General features: G+C 47.1%; 1 protein-coding gene across 1 annotated transcript in view; it reads left to right on the forward strand.

Moving 5' to 3' along the window:
• The first annotated feature begins 11,554 nt into the window (after positions 1–11,554).
• Positions 11,555–13,887, forward strand: part of Pstpip2 (proline-serine-threonine phosphatase interacting protein 2) — a 92,465-nt gene continuing 90,132 nt past the window's right edge. The window contains exon 1 of the mRNA XM_036205327.1: positions 11,555–11,741. Coding sequence (XP_036061220.1) covers positions 11,709–11,741 — 33 coding nt within the window. The 5' untranslated portion in view covers positions 11,555–11,708. The remainder of the gene's footprint in view (positions 11,742–13,887) is intronic.

A 13,887-nucleotide genomic window follows, 5' to 3' on the forward strand; every position in this document is an offset into this window, starting at 1 on the left:
GATCTGTCTCAGTTTGTAAGTACCTAGCATCCATGAAGCTCTAGGTTTGAATCCTAGAATCACATAAACTGCTTGGAAAGGTGCAGACCTACAATCCCAGCACTGAAGAATGGGGGGGGGGGGGCGGCACTCATCAACCTAAGACAGAACACCTGTGTGGCCTGGACAGGTGTCTCCATGATGGGTAAGGTGACCTGCTGACATCCCATGCAACCTAAGTCAGAAGCTCATTTTTTAGTAAAAGTTGGGGGGGGGGGACCTGTAGGGCCCTGGCCCCCGTTTTAGGTAACTTGCATTGCTTGCTTGACCTTGATATCCTCCCTATGCTAATTCCACCCTCCTGAATGCTTAAGGGAAGTTCTTTGTCTGCGTGTCCAGCATATTGAGCATTAACAGCTTAGATGCAAGATTGTAAAACATCAGAAGCAGGGTTGGGGATTTAGCTCAGTGGTAGAGCCAAGCACAAGGCCTGGGGTTGGATCCTCAGCTCAAAAACAAAAACCATCAGAAGCGAACTTCTGCCCTCCGGGGTTTTCCCATTGTGCTGTAAGCCTGTGTTTAAGACCTCCCCTCCTTCAATAAATGGCATTTGGCATTCAAAGAAAAGAAAGAGGGGTCAAGATCATGATGGGGAAACCCACAGGGACAGCTGCCTGGTGCTAGTTGGAGCTGACTGACTCTAGACTGACAGCTTGGGAACCTGCATGGGACTGAACTAGGCCCACTGAATGTAGGTTACAGTTGTGTGGCTTGATCTGTTTGTGGGGTCCCTGGCAGCAGGACCAGGACTTATCCCAGGTGCATGAACTGACTTTTTGGAGCCCATTCCCTGCGGTGGGATACCTTGCTCAGCCTTGATACAATGGGGAGGAGCTAGGCTCTCCTTCAACTTGGTATGCCAGACTTTGTTGACTACCATGGGAGGACTTACCCACTCTGAGGAGTGGATGGGGGCAGAGTGGGAGGGAGGTGAGGAGGCGGGAGAAGGGAAGGGAGGGGGAAGTGGGGTTGGTATATAAAATGGAAAAGATTTTAATATATTTAAAGAAAGAATTGAGGCAGGAGGGTCAGAAGTACAAGGTCATTACTGGTTACATAGTGAATTTAAGGCCAGCCTGAGATACTTGAGACCCTTTCTCAAAGTTTTGTCCATGGTAACCCTCATTTTCCTCCTGTTATGTGGTATTGGAGATTAAACTTGGCCTCACACCTTTGAAAGAGTCTTACCATAGATCTTCAGTTTTTGTTTTTGAGACTGGGTTTCATAACACAGGTTGGCTAAAAGGTAGATGAGGCTGACCTTGAACTCTTGATCCTCCAGCCTCCTGTTTGATAAATTATAGGTATGTGCCACCATGCCTGGTTTTATTTCAATCTTTTTTCCCCTCCCCTTGAGGTAGGGTCTCCCTGTAGGCTAGTTTGGTTTGTAGCAGTTTGCATACTGAGATGATATATGCACTGGGGCCTTCTTAGAGGGCTTTGAATACCACTAAAGCACTCATCTTCAGTAATGAACTGATTACTAGGGATATGGTTGTTGAAGTACTTAAGAAAATAGGAAAACTTTGGTGCCTGGGGTGGACTAGGAAAGGGAATAGATTTGAAGGACATTAAACATAAGTATTTTGTACAGAACTAGACTATAAGTTACTTTTCTGTTAGGACGAAATGTTCAAATACATAAGCCTATGGGAACATTTCTCATTTAAACTACAATCCGCCCCTGTAACCCAATAGTCTCATGGCTATCTCATGTTGCAAAATGCATTTAGTCCAACTTCAAAAGTCTATAATCCTAACAGGCTGAACACAAAATGTTTAAAATCTCTTGGATCTCAAGGCAATCTCCTAATTGACCTGTAAAATTTATACACTTTCAACATACAGTGACACAATGTGCATTCCTATCCAAAAGGAGAAGTGGTGTCATAGTGAGGAAGATTGGACCAAAGGAAGACCCAAAGCCAGCAGGGCAGACTCCCAAGTCCTGTAGCTCTGTGCTGCATCTGAAGTTTCACTGTCAAAGGGCTTACTTAGCTCAGCTCTGCCCTTAATTTCTTAACAATGTTCTGTTCATAATTTCTTTCTTGAGCTGGCTCCACTCCCTATATGCAGTTTTCAGAAGATGTCTCAGGGTCTAGTTATATGCAACATCAATGAGTATTGCATTTCAGCCTTTAGCTTCACTCAAGGTCTCCTTGAAGAGACCCTTCCCTGCCACATGGTGTCTGGTCTTAACAGCTCTAAAACCGTGGAGGGAGACTCACTAAGCCCTCAATCTTTATCATTGTCTCCCAAACCAGTACCATGTGGATGCCACTGCCAAGTTTAGCTACCAGCTTGGGATGGACCTTTGGACCACAATTGTAGCAGTTTGTGGGTACAGTTGTATTCTGGAAGCAACTTCCTAGGTGTTTTTTGTTTTGTTTTTTGAAATAGGGTTTCTCTGTCTTTGGAGCCTGTCCTGGAACTCACTCTGTAGACTGCTGGCCTCAAACTCCCAGAGATCTGCCTGCCTCTGAAGTGCAGGGATTAAAAGTATGTGCCACTACCCCACTGGCTGCCATTGTACTCTTGAATTCAAGCAGCTGTGATTATCTGCTGGGACTGTCAATGTCCCATAGTGGAGAGGAGTCACAGAGTTCCACCTCTCCCTGAGGATTTAGAGGCAGTTCATAGTAGACGGCAAGGGGAGACATTTTTCATGGTGGTGTCCTCACTAACAAGGTGCCCATGCCCCTCTGAATGACCTTTCTTCTTTGCTTGTACTAGTTTGCACCCTGTTGCTGTGATGAATACCATAACCAAAAGCAACTTGGGGAGGTGTTTATTGGCTTACAGTCATTCTATCCTTGAGGAAAGTCAGGGCAGGAACGCAACAGAATCAGGAGCCTTGGCAGAAACTTGACCACTAGCTCGCAAAACTACATTTTGTATGCTGTAGGGAGCAGGGGGAGACCTGAGTGAATGAAGTCTCAAGTGAATGGGTATTGTTGATGTGGGCACAACCATGTCAAGAATCCCGGTGCCTCAGCTGCATGGGAGAGGTAAAGGGTGAGGCTTATTCTTCCAGGGTCTGAGTACAAGTGATGGACCAGTGTGTACAAGAACTAGCAACTGCAGCTAGTTCCTTCTTTCGGATGTTTACTGAGACTGCTCTCCTATAGAGAGCTCCTACAAGACTAGCCAACCCCTTCCCCTGGGCTGTATATAATAAATACACTGAGATTCCTGGGGGTAGGTGCAGCCCCATCAGAGAACAGCCCACCTGACCCCACCTTTCCCATATGTAGGACTGCCCTTTCTTCATTCCCTCGATGCCCCTAGTCAGGATTCCTGAGCTGAGGTGTGTGGGATGCCATATTATACAACTCAGCACCAACTGCCAGGCATGGCACCACCTACAGTGGCCTTGTACCTTCTCACATCAGTCACTCACTGATCAAGAAAATGTCCCACAGATGCACCCACAGGCCAATCTGATAAGAAATTTCCTCAATTGAAGTTCCCTCTTCCCAGATAACTAGTTTGCGTCAAGTTGACAAAAACTAACCAGCATTTTTTTTCTAAGCAACCCTAATGAAACACACACACACACACACACACACACACACACACACACACACACACACACTAAACAGAAGAGGGTCTAATTGGGAAGGAGATCAACAGTCTGACTGTCCTGTAACACATTATTAGACCAGGCTGGCCTTGAACTCACAACAGAGTTTTTTTTGCCTCCCAAGTGCTGGGATTAAAGGTGTGTGCCACTCTGCCCCCAATAAAGAAAAGTCAAGGGGTCTAGAGAGATCTAAGCTCAAACTGCTCTTGTGAAGGACTAGAGTTCAGTTCCAGCGGTGTCCATAGAGGCCAGAAGAGGGCATCAGATCCTGTGGAGCTGGAGTTAGTGGCAGTTGTGAACTGCCTGATGTGGGTATTGGGGAGCAAACTCTGACCCTCAGGAAGAACAGCAAATACTCTTAACTGCTGAGCCATCCTCCAGCCCTTTGTTTACTTATTTTTGAGAAAGGGTCTTGCTTTGTAGCCAAGACTTGCCAGGAACTTTGTGTGTAGCCTGGGCTGGTCTCAACATGATAGGAGTCCTCCTTCAGCCTCCCCAGTGTGGAGATTACAGGCAGCAAAAGTCACACCAGTTTAACCCTTTCTCTCTCTCTCTCCTTTCCTCCCTTCCCCTCCTCTCCCATACATATTCATGTGTGTTTATATTGTGGATGTGCAAATGGATGTGGGTGGGTGTAGAGGCCAGGGATCAATATTGTCTTTTTTCAATTGTTCTCCACCTTAGTTTTTGAAGTAGTCTTTCACTGAGCTCTTTGATTTAGCTAGGCTGGCTGGCCTCCAAGCCCCAGGGATTCTCCCATTTTCAACTCCCCAGGATTGAAAAACAAGGTGTTTGTTTTCAGACAAAGCCCACTATACAGCTAACCCTGTTGAGGTCTTTGTGGTATTTGTTGCTTGGATACTGTTCCTGAACTGTGTTTACCCTCCATTCTATTCTTCAGATATCCTAGTTCTGAGCCTAGTGACCATGTCCAACTTCTCGGATTTTGATGCTGATTTGGCAGAGCTGATACATACATGACTTACCCTTGACTTCCAATGCTTTAGGACCAGGGCCTCTGTTGTGCAATATTGTTTAACTAGGCAAAGATGTGTTACATTTGTTTATGCTCCAGAATATTACTTTAACTGGGGAAAGGTGTGATACATTTGTTTAATTATGAAAAGAAGTGTTGCTGTTTCACCTTGCCTGCCTAAGGCAACTGATTGGTCTAATAAAGAACTGAACAGCCAATAGCTAGGCAGAAGAGAAATGGGGGGGGAGCTAGTAGACGAATAAATAGGAAAGAAACCTAGAAACCTGGAAAAGGAGGAGAGAACAAGGGTGAAAGAGACCCCCCTCTCCCAGCCAGCCAGCCAGCCAGATGTGGACGAAGCAGGAAAGTAGGACAGAAAAAGAGAGAGAGAGAGAGAGAGAGAGAGAGAAGAAAGAAAGAAAGAAGAAGAAGAAGAAGAAGAAAGAAAGAAAGGTAAAAAGCCCCGAGGCAAAACATACATAAAGAGAAACAGGTTAAGTTATAAGAGCTAGCAAGAAACAAGCCTAAGCTAAGGCTGAGCATTCATAACTAATAACAAGTCTCTGTGTCATGATGTGGGAGCTGGTTGGTGGCCCCCAAGAAAAAGGCTGGTAGAGGCTTCTGTTTGGCCAGTCTGGGGTGCCACTTTATTTTAGCTGCATGACCACCAGCTCCGTTCTCAGATGTGCTCTGGCTCTCTGGAAGAGAGAGATCAAACATGATAGAACTGAAATAAAAATGAGCCCTGCTGAGAAAAATCCCACCCTTACCTTGAGGTACTTGGCAATCTTCTTGTGAGGTATCTATGAGGAACAGAAGCTAGAGGACAATATGAGCTTATAAACAATGATTTTTTTGTTTTTGTTTTGTTTGTTTGTTTGTTTTTTGAGACAGGGTTTCTCTGTAGCTTTGGAGCCTGTCCTGGACTAGCTCTGTAGATCAGGCTGGCCTCGAACTCACAGAGATCCACCTGCCTCTGCCTCCTGAGTGCTGGGATTACAGGCGTGCGCCACCACCACCCGGCTATAAACAATGATCTTTAAGGCTAATTTCTTTGATAAAGATGACAAGTTGTAAAAATTCAAGAAGTGAGAAAATATTGAGGAGTATTGATAAGGGCTGCACACAGCATGGAGGGTGGAGGGTGACCCAGGAAACCTGCAAAGTCCACCCCAGTGAGTGTGGGGTAGGAACTGAGTGGAATTAAAAAAAAAGCTCAGGGTTTGGGGCTGCATGAGGGGAGGGGCACATGAAAGACGGGGTCCCATCAGCTTTGGGAAGGCTAAAGACACCAGGTAAGGGCATTGGGATTTAGTTAGGGTGAGCAACAGGGAAACTTGGTGGCTGTGTGAGCAGACTGAGGAAAGCGGTGTTTTGAAACTGAAAACTCGAGAGTAACCTTGTAATTAGATATACGGCTAGATCCCTTTGTCCAGCTTCAGTGCGCCAATACCTGCCGTTCTTCCGTTCTTGGTCTGTGAACTGCTGGCGGGCATTCCATTCCAGGGGTGCAGCAGCTGCCCTTGGCCAACACTAATCAGGCCCAGAGAGGTAACAGTGTGACCCTCGTAGGGATGCTGATCCAAGGTCTAGTTGGAATGTTAAGGAGGAGAGAGACTCCCTCCTGTGAGACCAGCATAGAGCAGCCAGCAGCTGCCTTGTGGAGCTGGAGTTGAAATCTACACAGCTTAGGCAGGCCCAGAGGGGGCGAAACTCACAGGTCTCGGCGACATGCTAGAGCTTTGAATCCAGCAGTGCATGAAGCCGGTGCCTAGGGTGCCTCTACAAATTCTCCCCCTTCTTCCCCTCCCACTGACTTAGTTCTCTTCTCTCCTTCCTCCTTCCTTCTTCCCCCTTCTTCTTACCCTGTCATGACCTCTGGCTTCAGCCTCTCAAGTGCTAGGACTATAAGCAAGCACATCATACCCAGCCTAGCTAGAGACTTTTCAATTAGGAGAACTGTTATTCCCAATTTTGCTCAAGTGGATTTGATTTGGTCTTGTGTTTCAGAATAGAAATGTTACAAACCGGGGGCTGGAGAGATGGCTCAGTGGTTAAGAGCACTGGCTGCTCTTCCAGAGGATCTGAATTCAATTCCCAGCACTCACATGGTGGCTTACAACTGTCTGTAACTCCAGTTCCAGGGGATCTGACAGCTTCACACCATTGCACATAAAATAAAGTTAAATTATTTTTAAAGAAAAAGAAAGAAAGAAAGAAATGTTACAGACCAGCACTGAGGACAACTAGGATTATTTCTGGACATAAATTACTAAGTGCCCAGCTCTGTTGAGCAGGTCCCAGGAAACTGCGCAGAAGTGTTAATCCATGCATGGATGACTAGAGGTGGCTGGGAGAAGACACAGACCCAGTGGGATCTGCTGCCTCGGGGCCTCCATTTGGACTCAGAATGGCAGATGGGTCAGGGTCTGGACTGGGTTCTGCACTAGGTAGAAACTCCTGGCACTTGCGGCCGACATGTCTTAAAATAGGACTTGAGATTAGTTTATAAAAATGTGGCTTCCTTATGAATTTCTCTTTCACTTTCTCCTCTTAGATAACTGGCTCCAATGAAAGCAGGTTTCAGTGCTGGGAGAAGCTTTGAACACAGATCTACAGAATATTAAGTGAATCTTGGGGAAATAGCCACCTAATATCTAGCCAATAAGCATGAAAGGAATCAGAAAAGGAGGTTTTCCAGCTGCTTTTGAGCCTGGAGTAGACAGTTGACTGGAGTCTGATGAGATAGAGTCCATACCATGCAATTCTTAAATTCCTACCCAGAGGAACTATGCAAAACAGTAAATGTCTATTGTTTTAAGTTACTGAGTTTTTTTTTTTTAATTATTATTTTTTGTGTATGAGGCTAAGTATTACTGCATAGTGTAGTTAGCATTTTCTTTGGGGCACCGACTAGCTCTCAACTAAAGATATGGAGACTTATTAATTATGAATGCTCAGCCTTAGCTTAGGATTGTCCCAGTAGCTCTTTTAACTTAATTTAATCTGTTTCTATTCATCTTTGTTGTCTCGGGGCTTTGTAACCTTTCTTCCACTCTGTTTATCCTATTTCCCTGCGTCCTCTGTGTCTGTCTGGCCCCTGGCGTCTCTTTTTCTTTCTTCCTCAAGCCTAAACTCCTCTTCCTCCTTACTCTCCCTGCCCAAAAGTTCTGCTTGTACTTCTCTCTCACTATTGGCCACTCAGTTTATTAGACCAATCAAGTGCCTTAGGCAGGCAAGGTAAAACAGCAACACATCTTTACATAGTTAAACAATTATTTGAAAACAGTGTAGTCCAGGCTGGCCTTGAACTTTCAGCAATCCTCCTACCTCAGCTGAGGATTACAGACATGTGCCGTCATACCTCCTTGCATTTTTTTTTTTTTCTGGAAAACAACTGGACTCAATACTTCAAGAACCTTAACAACATTTTTTTTGACCTGCAATTCCTTTATTAATATTTCTTGCAAAGCCTTATATAAAAGATGTTTATCACAGTAATATTTACCAAACAGAGAGATGCTGGGTGTTTGCAAAACTGGAAATCATATAAGAATTTAAGTGTTACTGAAGTGTTTTGAAAAGATAGGCACATGTTATATTTGAGGGATACAGCCACCTATCCCTTTAAAGAGATTTTCAATTTTTACATGCAAGAGGGTTATTGGCTCACACAGCAACCAGCACTGTATGGTACCAAACTTTTTGTTAGAAAAAAATATATACTTCATAACTTTAGAAGCCTATGAAATAGTGGTAAGTTAAAAAGAAAAACTCAAAATTTTGTATACAGTATGGACTTAACCATGAAATATATATTATTGAAAGAGATTATGCCAAAATATTCACAGTAGTTATAATAGTTTAGTCACTGTTTCATTATTGCATAATTTCTGTGGTAGGATAATTTAACTTTGTTAGCAAAAATATACTAAGTTTCTCATAGACTCATAGATATAGCACACACTTAACTTGTCTTTTAAACACAATGCTTTCCCGGGAGATGAGTTTAAAGACCTTTGAGGAGGGGCTGGAGAGGCTCAGTGGTTAGGAGCCAGTCAGTCCTGCTAACTCTCCCAGAGGACCCAAGTTCAGTTCCCAGTACACATGTGGTATGGCCCACAACTGCCTGTAACTCCAGCTCCAGGAGTTCCTACACCCTCTTCTGGCCTCCATGAATATCTTCTGCACATACACATACAAAATAAAAATAACTAATTTTTAAGATCCTCAAAACACCCCCACAGGCTAGCCTGTGGGTAAAGTGCTTTTTGCTAACAATGAAGAATTAAGTTTGATCCTCAGATGCTCTCCACATAACATGGGCATACTAGATCTCCACCTTTACCAAACACACATTTAATAGATAAATAAATAAACAAATGTAATAAACAATAATAACAACACAGTTGAAGAGTGTATTTTTCTGGCAGCCTGAACACTTTCAATTTTCAATTGCACCACCAGGGGGTGGAAGAGAGTTAAAATTCAGAGATTTTAGAAGCCTGTGTCAGGGAAACCAAACGCATTGCTGCATGGGGGCCTGACTTAAGATTTGAAACTGACTTTAAAGTAATATACACATTACAAATTAAAATATAAGCCAGGCATAGTGGTACACTCCTTTAGTCCCAGCACTGGGGAGGCAGAGGCAGGTGTATCCCTGTGGGTTTGAATGGAGCCTGGTCTACAAAGTGAGTTTTAGGATAGCCGAGGTCCATAGAGAGATTCTGTCCTAAAAAAAAATAAAAACCAGGCCAGACGTTGGTGGTGCACACCTTTAATCCCAGCACTCGGGAGGCAGAGCCAGGTGGATCTCTGTGAGTTCGAGGCCAGCCTGGTCTACAGAGTGAGATCCAGGACAGGCACCAAAACTACACAGAGAAACCCTGTCTCAAAAAAACAAAACAAAACAACAACAACAACAAAAACAGGAGAAAATTAAAATATAGATAATGAGAATTGCATGTAAGATATTTGTCACAAGCCTTCTGATGGTTATGGTGGCACATGCCTGTAATTCCAGCAACTTGGGAGGCTGAGGTAGGAGAGTTGCTCATTCAAGACCTGCTTGGGCTACAGAGTGAGTTAAAGGCCATCATGGGTAATTTAGTAAGATACTGTCTCAAAAACAAGCAAGCAACAAAAAATGTAAAACTACACTAGGATGGGGACCTGGATTCAGTGCTGGGGGGAGGGGAGGGAGAGAGAGGGGGAGGGAGAGAGAGAGAAAGAGACAGAGAAGTGGGGAGAGAGAGGGAGAGATGGGGGAGGGAAATGGAGGGAGGAAGAGAGAGACCCAATTAAAAATAAAAACCTCTCAGGAAAAGCCTTGGTGCTGTCTTCAGTGCTCCAGCTTCTTGTACCCCTCAGTGTCATGTGTGGTCCACCCCACTGCAGTCCAGCTTATCTTTACCCTCCTGATGAACACCTGGTCTCTGTTGCTCCTTGCAGGTGTAGTTAGGCTTCCCTGCCTTGGCTCTACCTCAGCCTATTAATTTATGTGTATGAGTCTTTCGCCGCCAGGTATGTCTGTGCACCACCTGCATGCCTTTGCTAGCAGAAACTTACTCAATGGGTGTTAGAGTCCCTACCTGAATCTGGAGTTAGGGACTGCTGTTAGCTGGCACATGGATGCTGGGAATTGGACCAAGTCCTCTGGAAAAGTAGAGAGAACCCCTAACCCCAGTGTTGTGAATGCTCATGAAGAGCCAGATAAAGGGATGCATGTCCTTGGAGAGTACCGGGGCTGGAGGCCTGCCCTCTCTCATCCCTAGCATTGCAGATGACCTGAGCACAACCTTTGGGAGCTTCTGCTAATCCGTCCACAATTGCCTGGAACTGTGCCCGGATCTAGCTAGAACCTGCTGCAGTGGCAAATACTTGTTTTGGTCTGATGGATAATGGGCTCGATGTCCTCAGTCTTGGTAGCTTAACCTTCATTCTCTCGCCCTCTGAGCACTTACTTCTTACTCAGGGCAACAAGTCTTTTGTCCTATTATGAAGGACAGACTTGTAACTTTGGCCTCTTCACCCATTAAATGAGTGTGAATTTGGGCAACCCTTCAGCCTCTCTGAGTTTCAGGCTGGGCACTAGGCACACAGAACAGAGAAGTACTTTGTCTACTACCAGGCAAGGAAGGGTCTGACTTGCCCTGGGGTCCTATATGATGGGCTTGAAACTCACACTCTCTAGCCTCAGTTTCCTCAGTACTGGGAGTACAGGTGCCAGCCTCCTTTTCCCTCTCTTGGTTTGGTTCATTCATTTATTTACGTATTTATTTTGGTTTTTCGAGACAGGGTTTCCCTGTGTAGCTTTGCGCCTTTCCTGGAACTCACTTGGTATCCCAGGCTGGCCTCGAACTCTCAGAGATCCGCCTGGCTCTGCCTCCTGAGTGCTGGGATTAAAGGCGTGAGCCACCACCGCTCTGCTCTCTCTTAGTTTTTATCTTGGAGTCTAGAGAGCAAGGAAAGCTCTTACTAATGGGTGAGTCTGCTGGTGAAGGGTCCTTAACTGAGTTCAGGTTAAAATATGCAGAGTTGACGGGAAACATCAGTAATGCATTTTTCTTGATATTTTAGACTAAAACCTGCAGTCACCCCCAGGGCGGTGCGTGCACTCTATTCGTTGTAGCATTGGTGCCATAAACAAAGGCTGGCGTTGTCCCTCGTTTTCAGCATCTGAAGTTTCAGCTGATCGATAGTCCGGAATACTACTAGGGCTAGGGGGGCTGGTGGGAAGAGCCTGGAGTGAGTGGGCTTCCGGAGGGAGAAGGACCGGTTCTGTCAGTCGTTCAGGCGCCCTTCAGGATGGGGCTCCGACTGGCCGTCCCCCTCGGAGCTGCTCAAAGCAGCCGCGCCCCAGGGCCGGGGCGGGCTGCCCTCTGCAGGTGCGCGGCGCGGGCGGGGCGCGGGGCGGGAGCAATCGGGCGTGGTTTAGGACCCGGGGCGTCTTCTCGGAGCGACAGTGGAACTCCGAAGTTGCGCCGAACCTTGGCCTTGACCGTCAGAGCTCCTGGCGCGATCCCTCCCGCTGTCCTTCTCCGCCGCCACCCGCTGTCCTTCTCCGCCGCCACCCGCTGTCCTCCGCGTCCAGCCCTCTGCGCCAGCATGACGGGCTCGCTGTTCAAGGCAAACTTCTGGGTAAGTGAGCGCGGCGCAGGGCGAGCGGCCCGGAGCGCACGCGGGAGCGAGCCCTGGGTGTGCGCCCCCACCGTGCGAGTCCGCCAGGAGCGCGCACTCCCCACAACACCTGGGCCCTGACGTCACCCCCTCCCCGTTCTCACGCTTGAAAACTGAAGCCCGAAAGGAGGAGCGTCGTCGGGCCCCGCGGGTGCCGGGAGCCGAGTCCCGCAGACCTGGGAGAACCGGGATAGGGCGTGTGAGCAATCACTGTAGGGTTCTCGGCCCAGAGCTTTGCACAGCGCACAGCCTGGCAGTCTCGCTTTCTGATTTCCCTCCCAGTCCCCGGAGCAAGCACCCCGGGGAGGCCATCGCGCGTGTGTGAGACCCAAGAGTTGGTGGTTCCTAGGTCTTCTCCCCGCTTCACTTAGACATTCCTTTCTCATTCCGTTACCCTACGGCTACCTACCCTCCAAGGGTCCATTTTCCCCATAACTCGGAGGAAGCACCCTCGTTCTTGAAGGCAGGGCAAGAAGCGTCCACCTGAGAGCTGACCCATAGCTACGCATAGCCTTTTTCTAGGACCCTGCCTGTTCCATTAGCTTCAGAGTTGCCTGCCACCCCACTCTTCCTCCGTGACCCCAGAGACAGAGCCTATCTCGTCCCATTTGCTTGAGGTTTTGGAGTCCTTCTGGGGCACTGACAGGAAGACAAAGGGCTGGGGTAGCATTACAGCAAGAGTTAGCAACCTTCTACTGGTCTTCTTAGGAGGTCTGCGGAATCTTCAGACTTTTTATACTGTGGAAAAAGGACAGACCTGTGTACAGTTCACCGTAGAGTGGTTACTTTTTGGTTAACAATTTAGGCACAGAGGCTTAAGCGGATGGTGTGTTCGCACAGTCCCGGGGGTGCCCGAAGCACATCTGGCCCCGAGCAGGCTTAGTCAAAAGTGTCAAGGAAAAGACTGCTGTTGCCCTTCGACTCTGGAAATCTTAGCTTGAGTTCAGGACCCTACTCCACCAGTCCCAGCAGTAAGGGCCACGGTTTCTTTCCTTTCCTTCCTACTAACCTAAAAAAAAAAAAAAAAAACAACCGAAAACCCAGAGCCGGAAGTGTTGGCTCACACCTGAAATCCCAGCACGGGGTGTTAGCATCCTAAGAAGCGGTTGGCAGCTCCCAGCTGTCCCGTGTATACTCTGGCAGGAATGGTCAGGAGGAGGGGCAGAGTGCAGTCTGAGTTGAGACCTAGGGTGAAGGTCTAGGAGTGGTGATGGTGGGTGGGGGAGGGGACGAGTTTCTGGTCTGCTTTCAAAAGCTACTTGCTATCCCAGTAACAGTTTGCAAAGGTGTTGTCCATCTCTAGGTCCAGTGGCTGGTTTCATTCAAATAATGCAAAGGACTGCATTGTTCACTGTGCAGATTACTAGGTCCTTTAAATGCTTTACACACATTATTCCATTACACCTCCCAGTTACCCTTGGAGGGAGCTGACTCACCATGGTATTTTACTGGTGAGGAAATTGAGTGGCAGGGAGGTTAAGCAACTTTCTCAAGGCCCTAGAGCTGATGGATAGTGAGTGACCCAGGGCTCTGCATGAACTGACTGCTCCCCCAAGTATCTCCAAGAGGGTGGCATGGAGTAAGTGTGCCCCAGAGTAAATGTCTGCCTGCAGTGGGTGTGGGACATAGCGGGCAATCATATGACAGTTCACGAGGGTCTTCCTTTCTCCTTCAGCTGGGGCAGGAGTTCTTGGAGGGTGGGCACCATTTTTCCATCAGCTGAGGCCTCAGCATCAGCTTTTGCACTTGGATTGTGCAAAGTTGAGGCAGATGGGCTGACTGGGGCATCAGGACCTGGGGGAAGGAGCGCAGAGGGATTGTTAGAGAAGAGAGGCCCCTTGCCAAGGAGTCATGCCTCTAGGGGACAGGGGAAAAATCTTGACAGAGACGAGGCTGTACCAGTGACTTTGTCTCATGGATGAGAAGGTTGTGACTGGACGAGGCAGAACACTTGGAAAACACAAGCAGGCACGGACTTCCTGGGTTTCATAGACATGTATGAAATAGTTACTCTCTATACAGTGCTCTCTAGTAGGTGTGACGCTGGCTGAGGTTAAATTTCTTACAAGCTTCGCTGGAACACAGATATCTCCCGAGGAAGGGAGGT

Source organism: Onychomys torridus, chromosome 13, assembly GCF_903995425.1.
Source record: "Onychomys torridus chromosome 13, mOncTor1.1, whole genome shotgun sequence".
NCBI lineage: Eukaryota > Metazoa > Chordata > Mammalia > Rodentia > Cricetidae > Onychomys > Onychomys torridus.